We start from the raw sequence: 17,025 nt of genomic DNA, 5'->3' as shown, positions 1-17,025 counted from the left end.
GGAGTTAAAGTAGAGAGACATACAAATTACGCAATGTATAATTATAAAATGGATAATTGCATTGCATTTGTTATTTTTAATTGATTACATCTAGTGATCTTCACGACATTATTTTAACTACATACAAATACAATCACTCTTTGGTTACTACATTGTTTACATATCATGCAAACTTTGGCAAAATATAGTTAAGAATATACAAGAAGAAATACACGACTAACTCTTCCAAGTACATCACATCTTGGAATTTGGAGAAGCTTATATCCTCCTTTACTTCTTTAGTTTGTTCTTGAGTCTGATAATCTTACGCTCCATCTGTATAAAAAATATTATTGATTAAGTATAACTCAAAGTTAGAAATAAAATTTATTTTCCATAGAAATAAGAAATTCATGAATTTATTATTAATAACAAATATGAGCAATTACAGTACATTTCTAACCTCATAAAATATGTACTTGTACATAATTAGTAATTTAGTATGACAAACCTGAACAAATGTGTCCAATTTCTCCTTTGTATAATAATATTCCATCTTAATCCACTTCAATCCTTGAGATAAACTATGATGTTTTCAAAATTAAAACATTAAGTTTGTCTTAATAAAATTTAAGGAAGTTAAGATGAACTAATGTTGCATATAAATTTGGTTTATACGCAAAAAATACAAATTGTTGGATCCAACAACATTTGTATATCTATTTCGATACACAAAAGTGTTTTTTTGTTTAATTAAAGTAAGTTATATATATATATATATATATATATATATATATATATATATATATATATATATATATATATATATATACCAAATACGTAAAATAGCCCGTATAACATGCATGATGTTTATATTATATATATAATAATTAAAAAAATATATTCCATAGTAGATTAGGTTAGATATATATATATATATATATATATATATATATATATATATATATATATATATATATATATTATATATATATATATTGATCAAATCATCCCATATTGGACCATTTATTTGAATTATGTACAAATAATACAATCATGAATTAGTTCAACTTTTACTAGATGAATTTTTTATGAATCGATTTACTTACCTTTCCTTATCCGTATCTTCACAAGTAAGTTGAGCACAAGCAAGTCTTACATACTCCGCCCCAATCCTATTGTTTCAGATAAAAATAAGAATTACAACGTTAATAAAAAAACATACAATATTATTTTAATACGGACAAGAGTGAATTAATGCTTAATTTGCTAAGAAAACATACCTTAAGCTTTTCTCTTCCATGATTTGGGCATGTTTGGCTATTTTAGGATAATCAACATTATTAGAGGCACTGCACATAATTCATGTGTGACATGAAACAATTGATCATCAAAAAAATTAGGGGACAATGAACAGATACATTAATTTTGAAAGTGTGAAATAAAATCATCTTTCTCATATCAAGAGAGAAATAACGTTACGTGAATTCTATTGCATCTTATAAGAGAGCTTCCATGTCATTGTAATAAGTATAAATTTGCTCAACTATGAACTCTGATTCTAATTGTGCAACTTTCTCACAAAAATTGTTACTTAAAACGCCCTGCATACGACAATCATCCTTATTAGTTCCAAATAAAATAAAAAGCGTTATATATAACCACACGTGTATAGTAGATCTAAGATTGTTGGAAATCAAACACTAATTTGATCTAACACGATCGATATACTTAGATGTTCCTATCATGTGGCTACCTCTTTTAGCAATGACTTCAGATAGTCTTGAAGCAATTCTTGAACGATAGCCAAAGCCATACTATATACTTCCAGATTATTGGTGAAATTATAACAACTTATTATTAGCAATTTTGCAAATACATGAGATAGAGCCTAGAAAATATTTTTTGTAGGCATTGTAGAGATATGAATATGATTATATGACAACTAAAGAACATATACTGCATCAGATAACAGCTTGATTACAAACGTAAAATAGAATCAGAAATGCTCTCAAGAATAATGCTCTAAAAAATTCATTTAAGGAAACGTATATTGGTTTTGATTTAGACTCCAAAATAAATGTGGAGGATCCAAAGTGATACTAAAATTATTTTCAGTTTGTCACAGTGGGCGCCAAAATAGTTATGATCATAAAGTTTATGGACACACGTTAGAAATTCCATTCATCTTATTAATACTTTAACCACAATCCACCCCTAAAATCACTGAAATATTGCTAGTTTTCTCATTGAGTTAAGGAAGTAACAGTAATCTTAGCCAATGCAAGGAAAATGTTCCAGCTCATATAAAAGTAAATTTAATGTGAGTTTCTTGTGTCAATCTCGACCCTTATGTTAAGAATTGAATACAATAAATAAGGATCCATCCTTATAATAACTTTTGAACTATTTTTCTATCTCCTCTCTTATCTCATCACTTATTTACGATATCCTATAAATTATTAAGTACTATATAAGAAAATATAATAATTTTGAACCCGAACATACTTAAAATAGTGTATGCAACAAATAATTAGAATTACTAGGGAGGCGTTAATGCGTTATACTGTATTTTTTATAAGGTCTAAAAAATCTAAATATACGAGCAGGTTCACCTAATTACTGTTGACTTAGATACCAAAGAATTTGAGGCCTAATTTCAGGTCATGACCCAAACTATTACCTCGTACTAAAATTTGAATCTATTTTGAAAATTTTGTGACTGCAACTAAAACTTAATTAAACTACGTAAAAGCTAACATTCAAGGTGCCTTACATTGCAACAATACTACTGACTTATTAAATTTTAAATAAGTATAACAGTGATTAATCACCATTAGTATGTTGTACACATAGTATAATGTGGAGAATTACCAGAAAATGAGTACAAAGTATAATTAACTAATTTTAGTATGACTTTGGCCTAACAAATTTGGCCTAATATTAGATAAACTCCTTAACCAAGTTGGTACACTCCCAATCTCCCATTAGAGTGTTACTTCAACTCGAACAAGCGTCATTGTTCGTAGCAAGCTAATACGGAGTATTAAAGATGTCTATAAAAGGAAACATAGAGGAACATCCTTAAAACACACTTCAAAACTAGAGTATTCATTTAGAAGAACACAATCCAAGAGAATGAAGGGAGTGACTTTGGTCATAGTAGTTGTCTTCATCCTTGCCTTGGCGTTTGCTGAGGCAGGCCCTCCGAAACACAAGCCTAAGAAAGTCAGGTGCAAAAATAAGTACTCCCCTTGCTATAAAAAAGATCTGTATTGTCCTGCTTCGTGCCCTCGGACTTGCTCAGTTGATTGTAACAGTTGTCAGGCTGTCTGTGGACCTGTGCCACCACTTCCGCCTCCACCACCTAAGGTCCAGAAGCCTAAGAAAGTGGAATGCAAGGACAAGAAGTTCCCTTCTTGCCACAACAAGCCTCTTTTCTGTCCTGCTTCTTGTCCGCGTAGTTGCAGTGTTGATTGTGCAACCTGTCAGCCTGTTTGTCATGCTGTCAAATCACCGCCTTTATCTAGCCCCAAGCGTGTTAGGTGTATGAACAAGAAGTATCCGGCTTGCTATTACAGGGAGTTCACTTGCCCTGCTGCATGCCCTCAGACCTGTCAGGTTGACAGTGTCACTTGCAGTCCTGTTTGCAGTAAGCTAGCTCATCTCATTATCCTTACTGTCTAATTCTTCTTAAACTTACAGCAATACAGCATTGTCATTAGTAGTTGCACATTGTGAATAAAGAGTTGCACGCTTTAAAAGCACGCGAATTAAGACCAAAACATCATGAAGCACCTAGAACTTTTAATGAAATTAGTCCTTTGATTATAAATTAATCAGCTAACAACAATGTATGTAACAGTGTAAATTGAGTCCTAGTACCAGTTCTACAGTTCTACCTTTAATCATAGACAAGTATACATTTTGTTAAACTAGTAATTTTGAAAACATTATGTCGTCATACAAGCACCTATACAAATGTGCAGTGTCTGAACAAAGTTACTAAATTCTCGATTTGCATCAAATGCAGACTGCAACAAACCCGGAGCAGTGTGTGAGGATCCAAGGTTCATTGGAGCAGATGGTATAACATTCTATTTCCATGGAAAAAAAGACCAAGATTTCTGCCTTGTTACAGACTCCAATCTCCACATTAACGCTCGCTTCATTGGCAAGCGCGACTCCAACATGGGAAGGGACTTCACTTGGGTTCAGTCCTTAGGCATCCTCTTTGACAACCACAAACTCTACATAGGAGCTCAGAAAACTGCCACTTGGAACGATGCCCTGGACCGTCTCTCACTTTCCTATGATGACCACCCCATCAGCCTCCTAGAGACCGAGGGTGCAAGCTGGAAATCCACAGCTGGTGGTGTAACCATCACAAGGTCTAGACCCACAAACGCGGTTGAGGTTGAGGCAGAGGGCAAGTTCAAAATCAAGGCCGTGGTTGTCCCAATCACGGATAAGGATTCCTTGATCCACAAGTACGGGATAACCCCTCAAGAGGACTGCTTTGCACACCTTGACTTGAGCTTCAAGTTTAACTCCTTAAGTGATGAAGTAAATGGTGTGTTAGGCCAAACCTATGGAAGCAACTACACGAGTCGAGTTAAAATGGGAGTAGCTAATCCTGTCCTTGGAGGGGATAAGAAATTCCACTCCTCAAGCATGTTTGCTACTGATTGCGCTGTTGCACGGTTCAATGGTAATGGAAATGAGAATGAGGGTTCTTATGCAGGAATTGAGTTTGCTGATCTTAACTGTGCTTCTGGCATAAGTGGCAGCGGAGTTGTCTGCAAACGCTGATAAAATTCTTAAACACTGATATATTAATTAATTTCATTACAATATCAAAACGTTGTTAAATTGTGTGAATGTTTGTTGTACTAGATAATGTTACAACATTATCAATTGATGTACACCATTGTATAATAAAGCTATAATTTTTTTTAAAGTGTGTTACTCTGTATGTTCTTATTAACAGCCTCTGAAGTCTGAAATGGTTCCAATAATGGACTGCCCCATAAATAGCCCCCACATGACCATATCACAAGTCTGGTGGTTACCGCGATTCAAGTATCTGATATATGGAGCCCCAGCCCAAATGACCTTGAGAGATCAAGCTAAGATTTCCTATGAATGGGCTATTCTTAATTATGATTATATAGTCCATAGCTATGTAATTAAAGTAATTAAGTTTGATCTTAATGTATTTCTTTGTTTGCAAGAGATGATTTGATTAAGTTATTCCACTAGCTACATTTAGCTAGCTAGATATCAGTACTTGTAAGAAATCTCTTTGGACTCATTTTATTTTGGATCCCATATATAGTGGCCTCCTTAATGGTTATTAAGCGATCTAGTTTACAATAATTGGTGACAAAATCTCTACGAATGTATTTCTAAAAATTTTAAAGACCTGTTTTCGTGCTATATTACTATATACTGTAATACTTTATTCAAAAAATAAAATAAAAAATAAATATAATACTCCGATTTTGTAAATTATCCTAATTTTTAATTCTATTTTTTGTGATTCTAGTGTGTACATCCGTATCCGTTTCCATACAACCTAGCTAATTTAGGCGGTTAATTTTTTTAATAAAAAGTTAAGGCCTCAAGGGTTTCCTATTTTGCTCTTATTTGTCCTTATCCTTAGCTTACAAGTCTACAACCATGCATACATAACACTAATTAAAGAACTTAAATATGGCTTGTCATGTACGTTGAAACACTTCATAAACAATGTAAAACAACATGCATGAAATATTTTCCACTTGAACATAAACTGGACCGAAAGCCATGCATGGACGGGTTACTTCTTTTAACTAGTTTATTTACGATTTAATTGATTCTCCCAATAACAGTTGACTTAAATTAGCTTGCAAATGTTAACGGTCTAGGCTTCATAATATTTCAAGCCATTGACCTAAACAATGGATTTTAAACGAGATAGGAGGCTAGAGTACTTGACCGATTCTCCGACTTGTAGGCATGAGGCCAGGGGTCAAACCTCACCAAGCAATTTTAGGAGGGATTTCCCTTACATCCCCTTCCAAGATGGGCCTTCTCCTTACAAAAAAAAACAAAAACAATGGATTTTGAACGCATTAATTAATGAGCTTTTAATTATATATGGAAGTAGAAATGCATTTTTTAGGTTCTTTCATTCTTTTACTTCGAGGTCTTATTAATGTACATTAGGAGCCATATGAGAATATTTCACATTTTATTATGTAGTTGGTTGTGATCTGTATATATGTTGTTGTATATATTAGCAAATTGATTGAGTGGTATGAGAAATTGATTATTATCCACAATATCTAAGAAAAATATTGGCAACTAATTAAGGTCACAGCTATGTTCATTCCACTTTAAATTATGATTAACTAAGGGTGTCTTTATCGCAAGTTTGAAGCGGAATCTCAAGAAGAGTCTCATGCAAGACTTTGGCGATAATGTCATAAAAGACTATCATGAGTCTTGTTTCGGGGTTTTCTGAGGTGTCCTGCGGGAGAGTTACGATTCCGAGACTGAGCTGCCGATGCCTGTACCTGCAAGATCACGAAGACTCTGGTTGGTAGGAGTTCCGCCTCCGACGATCAAGTTAGTATACGTACAGGAGGTAAAAGTACGAAAATGGTAAAGTGTTTCTCGCTGATTGGGAGAATTCCGCAATTAATATTGCTCGGTAATTGTGTTTGTATTTATGAATGTCCCATTAATGAGGTTTGTCCCACTATTTATAGTGGGACAGACAAGTCCCCATGTAGGGTTCCAAGGACACGTGTCAACAGGGGATTGGAGCCCTGTTGACTAATGGCAATACGCCACGTGTCACCAGCCCATTGGGCCACGTGTCTAGGGTATTTTTACCCTAAACAAGTCTTGCATGCGATTTGGCAAGATGAAAACTCATCTCAAGACTATGCATGTGGGGCAATAAGCTGACAAATTTTGCATGGCCCAATAATATATATATTGCCAACTCATCATCACAAGTTAAAATTAAACTTATAAAAGAAATAGATTTATAAATAAATTAATGTTAGTATATAGGAGGATAAGTGAGTTTGGAGTGAGTTTTGGGATAATGTGTGAAAATAGAGAGTCTTATGTAAGTCTGAATAATAAAAAAAAAAAGTAATTAAAAATTAGTGAAAAACTGATGTGGCAAAGTTTGTAGTGTGAGTCTAAGTCTGAGTCCGAGGATAAATTTACCCTTAATTATAAGAACGAACTTAAGACTTAAATGTTTCACCGTATATTGAGTCCCACTGTTGGTTAAGCTATGGCACATGACCTTGATAATTATCTACCTATTGTTATAAGTTGACTTTCATAAACAACATATACAATCAGGTAATCAACTGATTTTCTCCTGTAGTTCAATTTAAATGACATAAATTATAATCTAATAGCTATCAACACATACACTACATGAAGAAGGCAATGGATAATAAAGGGGTTTTGACTACAATAGTACCATGTTTATTAACACAATTACGATGGTGCTTCATTTACCTTTTAATTCTTAAAATTGTGTCAAAATCCTTTAATTATTCATATATGAGTCATCACACATTAGAGAAATATATATATATATATATATATATATATATATATATATATATATATATATATATATATATATATATATATCACCTTTAAGCAAGAGGAGTTATACCTACCTACGCAGTATAATATAATATTAGCTTTGTAAAATCTCCCGTCCTTTATTTGAAGGGAGTACTAAAATCCCACATTTAATAAGGTGGTTGTCAAATTTTCCTTATTAGGAAGGTTCTTATTAGAAGATGTTGTAATTATTTCATGTACTCTTTTCAGTCTTTTGTGAAAATTTGGGATGTTTAGACTATTAATTTCGCTAGGATGAATACTACAAAGCCAAAACATATTTAAATTTATAGTTTTTTCTTAAAAAAAAAATTAGAAACAATATTACTTTGCCTACCTATCTATTATTTTCCAGATCTCTTTATAATGCTATCTTCAAATTATTATGAGTGAAAAATAATACTCAGTATATGTAAGAGAAAAGTGATTTTACATACAATCTTTGGAGAGCAAGTGAAGAAAAGAAATTAGCTTTGTTTCTATACGCAATACTAATATGTACAACTTCAGAAAACTAATTAAGATACAATTTAGTTTAAAAAATGAAGCTGAAAGGAAGGTCCTCTCCATGTGAAAACTAGAGTAGAATACCATTAAAGGAACGCCATTAACAGAATATTACTTCTACTTAAAAACAACATTAAAAATTAGGATATGCATCCTATTAACTCCACTATAAAAAGAAACATACAAGCATTGGAATTCTCATCACTTAAACATTAATCTCTATCTTAAACACCTTCCCTTCTAAATATTTTCAATAATCAGTTTGTAAAAAGTTCCGCGAAAATGAAGCTTTCGCGGACTAGAGTGACGGCTGTCATCCTCCTCCTTGTCTTGGCAGTGGCCGAGGCAGCGGCCGTTGATTACACTACCCCGGGTGATCAAACTACTACCAGTCCTACCACTCCCACCAAGGAGCCTAAGGATTCCGATGTCTCATCCAAAGAACCAAAGGAGCCCAAAGATAAGGAACCCAAAGAGCCTAAAGACAAGGAGCCCAAAGATAAGGAACCCAAAGAGCCTAAAGATAAGGAGCCCAAAGAGCCTAAAGCGCCGGGGGGTACTCCACCTTATACCCCTCCATCACCACCCACGCCCACCCCATCTCCACCAACACCCACCCCATCGCCACCCACTCCCACCCCGTCCCCACCAACACCCACCCCATCGCCACCCACTCCCACCCCGTCCCCACCAATACCCACCCCATCGCCACCCACTCCCACCCCGTCCACACCAACACCCACCCCATCGCCACCCACTCCCACCCCGTCCACACCAACACCCACCCCATCGCCACCCACTCCCACCCCGTCCACACCAACACCCACCCCGTCCCCACCAACACCCACCCCATCGCCACCCACTCCCACCCCGTCCCCACCAACACCCACCCCATCGCCACCCACACCCACCCCGTCCCCACCAACACCAACCCCGACTTCATCCTCTAGTCCTAAGCAAGTAAGGTGCATGGACAGGTACTATTCATCTTGCTACTACAGGCAGTTTACTTGTCCTGCTGCATGTGCTGATACTTGCCAAGTTGACTGTGTTACTTGTAGTCCTGTTTGTGGTAAGTTTCAATTTTATACTCCTTTACTCAATTAATTATTTAGTTGATCATCAATTAATATAGCTTTAAAAATTTGTACATTTTATTTTCAAAATTAAGCATTCCAAACCAGTCTAAAGATAATGTTCTACACCTTCTAGTTGCATTTTAGTCCTAAGCAAAATAAATAAATAAATATAAATCATTCATGGAAAGTTTGTCAATATTTTTTCAAAGAATTACGTAAATTAAATTTAAAGCATTTTATGAACCAAAATTTAAGAGTAATTCATCTAGAAACTTTGGCTAATAATATAAGGTTACATAGTAAATTAATCATAAAGTTTAGTTTCTAATTAATTTGGATGATACACATATATACAGATTGCAACAAGCCAGGTGCAGTGTGCCAAGACCCAAGGTTCGTAGGAGCTGATGGAATTACATTTTACTTCCACGGTAAGAAAGACCAAGATTTTTGTCTAGTCTCCGACTCCAACCTCCACATCAACGCTCACTTCATCGGAAAGCGGACCGCCACCATGGGAAGAGACTTCACCTGGGTCCAAGCCCTGGGTCTCCTCTTCAACAACCACAAGATCTACCTCGGAGCCCAAAAGACCGCCACATGGAACGATGCCATTGACCGTATCTCCCTCTCCTTCGACGGCCAACCCATTGACCTCCCAGAAGAGGAAGGTGCCAGCTGGCAATCACCAGCTGGCGATGTTTCCATCACCAGAGCTAGGGCTACAAACGCGGTAGTGATTGAGGCCGAGGGTAACTTCAAGATCAAGGCAGTGGTTGTCCCAATCACCGAAAAAGATTCCTTGATCCACAAGTATGGAGTAACCCAAGAAGATTGTTTAGCTCATCTTGACTTGAGCTTCAAGTTTAAGTCATTGAGTAGACAAGTCAACGGTGTTTTAGGTCAAACTTACGCAAGTAACTACGTTAGTAGGGTTAAGATGGGTGTCGCAATGCCCGTCTTAGGAGGAGAAAAGGAGTTCCATTCATCTTCTATCTTCGCTACCGATTGCGCCGTAGCTAGATTCAATGGAAGTGGGATTGAGAGCTCTGAAGAGAGTATTGAGTTTGCTGATCTTAACTGTGCTTCTGGTTTCAGTGGACGTGGAGTTGTTTGCAAGCGTTAATGCATGAACTAACTAATTATGAGTAGCATATAATATATGTTATTACTCATCTAATCATTTATTATTATTTGATTGTTAATGAATTATATATGTGTTTCTGTGTGGCATAGTCATATTTCGAATGAATTTGATTATACAATAAAAGAAAATTGTGAGTCTTGTAGTGTGTAATTCACCACTGATTTACTATCAATAATGAATTGTTCCTTTTCGGCAAATGTTCCTTTTTTATTTCAGACTATATGTAGTTGTCTTTCAGCGTATGTTTAATAAATAAATGGAGAAATTAAAAAGGAATTAAAGTAGAAATAAGCGAATTTACAATGGACGACAAAACCACTAGCTCATACTCGTATCACTTGGCCATTTATCTAGGAAGACCGTTAATAATGATTCAAGCCATTTATCTTTCTTTTTTTTTTTTTTTTTTTTTTGAAGAATTCAAGCCATTTATCTAGAAAGACTGTTAGTTAATAATGATTGAAGTAACTAGCGGTGCGATTTATCTAATAAATAGATTTTGAGTTGCTGCCCACCAGCAGTTCGAATTGTGTAAATAGTGAAAGATGATCTCAAAGTAGGGTCAAATTTTTGTAAATAGTGAAAGATGATCTACCTTAGAGTGGGGACAAAGAGTACTTCCTGTTAGGTTTTACATCAATTCTACTATAAGAATTACTTAAGTTTGTAGGAACAAAACCTAAAATAAAGTATAATTTTAACTAAATTATACAATAATCAATACTAATTAAAGTATTACAAACCAAGCACTAAAATATCAATAAATAACAGAACACTAATGTGAAAGATACTAAAACTTGCCTCAATTCCAAGCCTTTATAAATAAACATGAACATGAGAATTACTATGACCACTTGAGTCTCAAACCTTGATTCTCTGTCTTAGGAGTGTATACACTTTCCTAAAGAAGTTAATTTCCCGCACAACGGTGCTTGGGTTAATCCGGAAATCCTCTTTGAGATACAAAAGACAGCACTTCGTTATTTACACAAAGAGACGAAATTAGATGATCAAATTCACAAATTTGGCTAAATTTATAGTGTTTTCCAATGACAAGTTTGCAAGATTTCTCAAAGGAAATTGTGGAGAATATATTTTTTGGAGAGGAAGATCCAGGGAAAATTGAAAAAATCCTTTTCTTTCTTCTTTTATTTTTTCAATTAAAAGAACGAAAGCATCATCATCGTAGGCCGCAGGCGCGACTAAGTGCCGCGGGCGCGGACAGGGTGAATTTCGATTCACCCTAGAATTTCTGGAGATGTCTGGCCGTGCCCTAAGAGAGGTCTCTCCCCAGACCCTTATGCCGTGGGCGCGGCATCTCGCTCCTCACATACACTCTAAATTTTCTAACACTTCCTCTATTTTCCGCTATTTTATTGGCTTTTCATTTTCATCCATGTTTTTAAGTTCTATGTACTTTTTGTTCCTTTTATAGCAACTTTTATTCACTTTTTTTTTTATATATATATAATTTTTTTATCATTTATAATGCCTCAGATCACTTAGTTGGACCCAATTGTCTATAATTTAATAAATCTCCTACTATAAAAAAACTCTTCTCTATAAAGCAAAAGTATTTACATACATGACTAGCTTTTAGTTTTTACTTTTCCTTGAATTCTATAAATACATCAACTGAGTAGTAAAACAAAAGGAGTAAAATTGAAAGAAAGAAAAGTAGGGTGGATGTGAGTCAAAATAATGTTCAAACAAACAAATGAAGAAAAAAAAAAACCTTATTGTTTTTGAATACATGCATCACTTTGACTTTTACTCTATTTATAAACAAAGTTTTAACTTTTATAATAAATTATTATTAATTAATATATAAATGTTACTCCGTATTGGAATAGTCATAATCTAATATTTTTCATAAATTTTTTTTATTTTATAGTTTTAGTTAGTAAAAATAATTGTCAAAATTATACATTGATTTGTGTATTTGTCAAAACTAATACACTTATTCGGAAATGGTGTAATTAGGATGAGGATTAGGATGTGTTGAACTGCCTAGTGCCTATAGAGATTATGAATTCGACAACACATTTTATATACACATGGGTGCATATAAAGATAAGTATATGTAGAGATAAGTGCAATCAAGGGTAGTTTTTCTGCTCAATATCTTTTATTTTTTCTCATTTTAAGATTTTTAAAATGAACAAAAAATATTAAAGTGAATAAAAATTAGCCTTTAATACACCTTGCATCCGGTGTATAAATTTTTTTTTTTTTGTTAGTTTGGTTTCGGGTAGAAGCCCACCACCGCAATATCCGTACATGGTAATTTACAGCTTGATTTTGGGTCGTGTGATGATTGTTCATTTGGGCCTCAGTGATGGGCTAATGCCCACGTAGGCTGATATCTATGTGGGCTGTAATTTGCAACCTCACCACCTTCACTAATTCAAAAAGAAAAAGACAAAGACGAAGAGCAAAGCTATAAAGATTTATATACGAAGTCATAAAATTTCAAACTTTTTAATTAAAAGGCAGTTGGAAAGGTGACATAACTAAATATTTCGATAGTAAATTCAAGTACAATTCAACACATGTGCCAAAGGGCCCAAACCGTATTGTCATGGAATGTGTTTAAAGTTGAGATGAGTACTCCGTAGTATATATAAATGATACTCTCTTTATTCTGTCTATTGAGTTTTTTGGCATCTAATTTTGAAAATTTAGACAATAAATTTTCACTAACTTAATGATACCTTCTTTTTTCTCTTGATATAACTAATCTATGTAATATATGAAGAGAAGAGGTGTTTTTGGTTGGGAATTTTTGAGTGGACCATTTTACCCTCTCTACAAATATTTATTATAATTAAAAAAAATTAAAATGTATTTAAAATATAACTTTCATTTTTAACTACTCCATAAATTTAAAAAGATAACTTCTCTTATGGTGGTTATTTTTTCTCATATCAAATAATTCCTTCAAGTGTAGTTATGTTAGACGGTATATTAGTTTAATTCGAGAATATTTATTTGATGATATAAATTTGACACTTGGTGTTTTAAAAGTCGATGTTTGTAAGTTTGCATAGGTTTTTTCAACTTTTATATAAATATAAAAGCAACATACTATAATTTAATTAGTAGTACGAATATTTACATTGTACACATATTTTAAAAGTGTGTATAATTTAAATGATACAAGTATAGAGGCACACACAATGCATGCACGACTATTCCCTTTAAATTTACGTAATCATTTGAAAATATAATACCTTGAATGGGTTCAATTCATCCTTTAGAAAAATGAGTATGTATGTAATTGTAGAACTAATATAACAAATGCACTATAAAATTTAAGATTGTTTTGCATGGTTAAAAGCTAATCCCTTTAATGGATTCTTACCTTTACTAATTATAAAAAATACGGAGTAATAAAATTATGTCAATATATATGCTACGTACGCAAATAAGTAAATTATAAAGATAACTTTATGCACAAAGTATAACGAGGGAGGATAGTCGTGCACGCATTGTGTACGCCTCTAAACTTGTTAACGATAACTGAAACCAAACCCATTGAATGAATTTTTTTATGTAAAGTATGTGGAATTTATTTGAATAGCGTCTTAAAAGTTGAGGAAAATTAAATGTATTGCGTACTTGGGGTAACTTCTTGCACATCAAATGTTAAGCTAAGCAAATTAAATAAATTATTGCAACTAATTCACCTAATCTTAACTGATGTAAAATTTTTTAATTTGTTCTAATATGGTTTCAGATTTAACCAAATCAAATCTTATAAATTTTTTTAATTAGGACCGTTTTACCATTATAAAACTATTGAGTAAGGTCAAGGGGTGAGAAATGTTTGAATAGTAAGGTTAAATACTTTCCGTGACTCACAAAAGTGGTCTTATGATAATAAGACAATCTATGTTTTTTTGTGCTTTGAGTTATTCACGATAAATTAGTGTTTGGATATATGGATAGGTTTACCTAGGGTTTCATAAGACGTACAATTTTGTTGAAATTCACCATCCTTAATCATACATTAGTCCGTATGTAAGATTAAAAATAATCAAATGAAATATATTTGATTCTCATTATTTATGAAATTAAAATTATTTAACAATAAATAAACATATATAATAAGATGTAGTCTAATTAATATTGAAATTAGTAAATAATTGCGTGCCAAGGTCAATATTTGTTATTTTAGTGGATGTCAATTAGTTTGTTGAATAAAAATTTTAGGGGCCGTATGCAATATGGAGTAATTGAGATCAAATCCTGTCTACGGAATAAATCACTGCTTTTAGGGCTCTTTCTCCATCGAACTTTATTTATTTATAATTTATTGTACTCTATACTCATTTCATTTTGCAATTAACTTACTTTTTTTTTCTCTCTCTTAAATACTTCAACTCTCTTTCTCCACCATTTTTTTTTTTTTTTGGTGTTGTACTTTATACCCATTTCATTTTGCAATTAGCGTACAACGAAGTGGATATAAATACTAGTGTACTACAGTACATTGGAGAGCCACCACCAATAGACTCTAATATTTTTTTTCTCTTAAATTATTTCTAGTATTTATCACCTTGATATCATTATTTACAGATGGAAGTTGGAGATGGAGTCGAGTTTCTTTGCAACAAAACTCTTTTAATCACCGGCGCCAATGGCTTCCTGGCAAAGGGTGATAACCTTAGCAAGTTTTGACTAGAGCTAATTTTACTGCAAACAAATATGCGCATTTTTTACAAATATATATATATATATATATATATATATATATATATATATATATATATATATATATATATATTCTACCTCCGTTAAATGTTACGTGCAACTAATGGAGGATTTGCGGAATCCAATGCAAAATTTAAGGGGCAAAGATTAGAGAAAGTTAAGGAACTTGTGGTATGTAATTAAGGTGGAGAGAGATTAATTAATCAAAACCCACTGCCACCACCAAGATCAGGCAACACCACCTTCACCAACACCATCGTCGCCTTCACCACCACCACTACCATCCCCATGAAACCACCACCACTACCAACCCCACAAAACCACCACCATTACCAACCCCACGAAACCACTACCACCCCCATGAGATGAATCTATTTAATGCAGCTATCCTACCAGTCAATTTCTGAACATCTTTAAGATTTCTAGGTGATTAAAGATTAATAATGGGGCGTACCTAATTTGGCTAGCCTCGATTCCCCGTTGAGTAACTACATAGCCCAGGAAATTACCTGCAGATACTTCAAATGAGCACTTGGATGGATTCAGCTTCATCTCATATTTCCTCAACACGCCAAAAGCCCCGTTCAGGTGATCTACATGGTTAGCTGCTTTCTTCGATTTCACCAACATATCGTCGATGTAGACCTCCATGGTGTCCCCTAGTTGATCTTTGAACATCTTGTTGACTAGCCTTTGATAGGTAGAACCGGCATTCTTCAACCCAGATGACATCACCTTGTAGCCGTAGGTTCCTTTATCTGTCATGAAGGCGGTTTTCTCTTGATCGTTTGGATGCATTAGGATCTGATTGTAACCTAAATACACGTCCATGAATGTGATTGAGCAGCTCGTGCCCGGCTGTAGCATTTACCATTGAATCTATATGAGGCAAGGGGAACGGGTCCTTGGGGCATGCTTTGTTTAGATTTGTGAAGTCGATGCAGACTCTCCAAGTTCCATTCTTTTTGCTGACGACAACCACATTATCTAGCCAATCTGGATACTTAACCTCCCTTATCTTTCCGGTATCTAGCAGCTTCTGCAACTCTTCATTTATAATCTGGTTACGCTCTGGTGCAAGTTTCCTTCTTTTCTACTTCACCGGCTTCATGCTGGGATCTACATTGAGCTTGTGAGTAATGACTTCTGGACTGATTTCTTTCATATCTCGATAAGACCAAGCAAAACAATCTGAATATTCCTTCAAGCACTTTATGATGGCTTCTTTTTGGTCTGCAGGTAATGCTGCTCTGATCTTGACTATCTGATGTGGCTTAGATTTATCCAGCACCACTTCATCTAACTGCAGCTCATCTGGGCGTCCCGGTGCTGACTTCTGCTGTAATTGCTAGATTGAGGGGGGCTTCATGGCGATTTGATAGCATTCTCTGGTTTGCTTTCTATCTCCTTCGACTATAGCTACTCCCCATCACTACTAGAAATAGGTCGTTTTCCGACGGACTGTTTCCGAAGGACAAGTATTTCCGTCGGAAAATTCACAAATTCCGATGGATTTTTATTCGGTCGGAAATTTCCAACGAATTTTAACAATCCGTCAGAAATTTTCGATGGAATAAAAATCCGTCGGAAATCCCGTCGGAAAATTAAATATTATATATATAAAAAAACCCAACCCTTCCCCTTCATTTCTCTTTTCTCTCTCCTCTCCTCTTCTCTCTCTCCGCTTCTCTTCTCTTTCTCTCTGAACTCCTCTCCTCTTTCCTTCTCTCTCCTCCCTCATTCTCTCTCCTCCGCCATTCTCGTCATCTCTCTTCTCCTTCTCACACCAACAACAAAACCCACCGCCGCGCGCAACCAACACCACCACCACCACCACTACGCAACCTACGGTCCTTCTTCTTTCTCTCTTCTCCTTCTCTTTCTCTCTTCTCTTTCCTCTTTACCTTCCCTTTCTCACTTCTCTTTTCTTTGTCGCCGGCGAGGGGTTGGGTC

The 17,025-nt window shown here is 34.6% G+C and overlaps 2 protein-coding genes across 2 annotated transcripts; both read left to right on the top strand.

Moving 5' to 3' along the window:
* The first annotated feature begins 3,088 nt into the window (after window positions 1–3,088).
* Window positions 3,089–4,936, top strand: LOC110689628. The gene is made up of 2 exons (XM_021866397.1): window positions 3,089–3,631; window positions 4,013–4,936. Exons 1-2 carry the CDS (start codon window positions 3,118–3,120, stop codon window positions 4,789–4,791), a joined length of 1,293 nt encoding a protein of 430 aa, XP_021722089.1. The 5' UTR covers window positions 3,089–3,117; the 3' UTR covers window positions 4,792–4,936.
* A 3,320-nt stretch (window positions 4,937–8,256) lies between these two features.
* Window positions 8,257–10,553, top strand: LOC110689627. The gene is made up of 2 exons (XM_021866396.1): window positions 8,257–9,202; window positions 9,566–10,553. The coding sequence occupies exons 1-2, from the start codon at window positions 8,413–8,415 to the stop codon at window positions 10,333–10,335; spliced, it is 1,560 nt and encodes a 519-aa protein (XP_021722088.1). The 5' UTR covers window positions 8,257–8,412; the 3' UTR covers window positions 10,336–10,553.
* Window positions 10,554–17,025: the final 6,472 nt, after the last annotated feature.

This window comes from Chenopodium quinoa, unplaced genomic scaffold (assembly GCF_001683475.1).
Source record: "Chenopodium quinoa cultivar QQ74 unplaced genomic scaffold, ASM168347v1, whole genome shotgun sequence".
NCBI classification, from domain to species: Eukaryota; Viridiplantae; Streptophyta; class Magnoliopsida; order Caryophyllales; family Amaranthaceae; genus Chenopodium; species Chenopodium quinoa.
The sequence above is the reverse complement of the archived record's forward strand: the minus strand, read 5'-3'. Positions and strand labels throughout refer to the sequence as shown.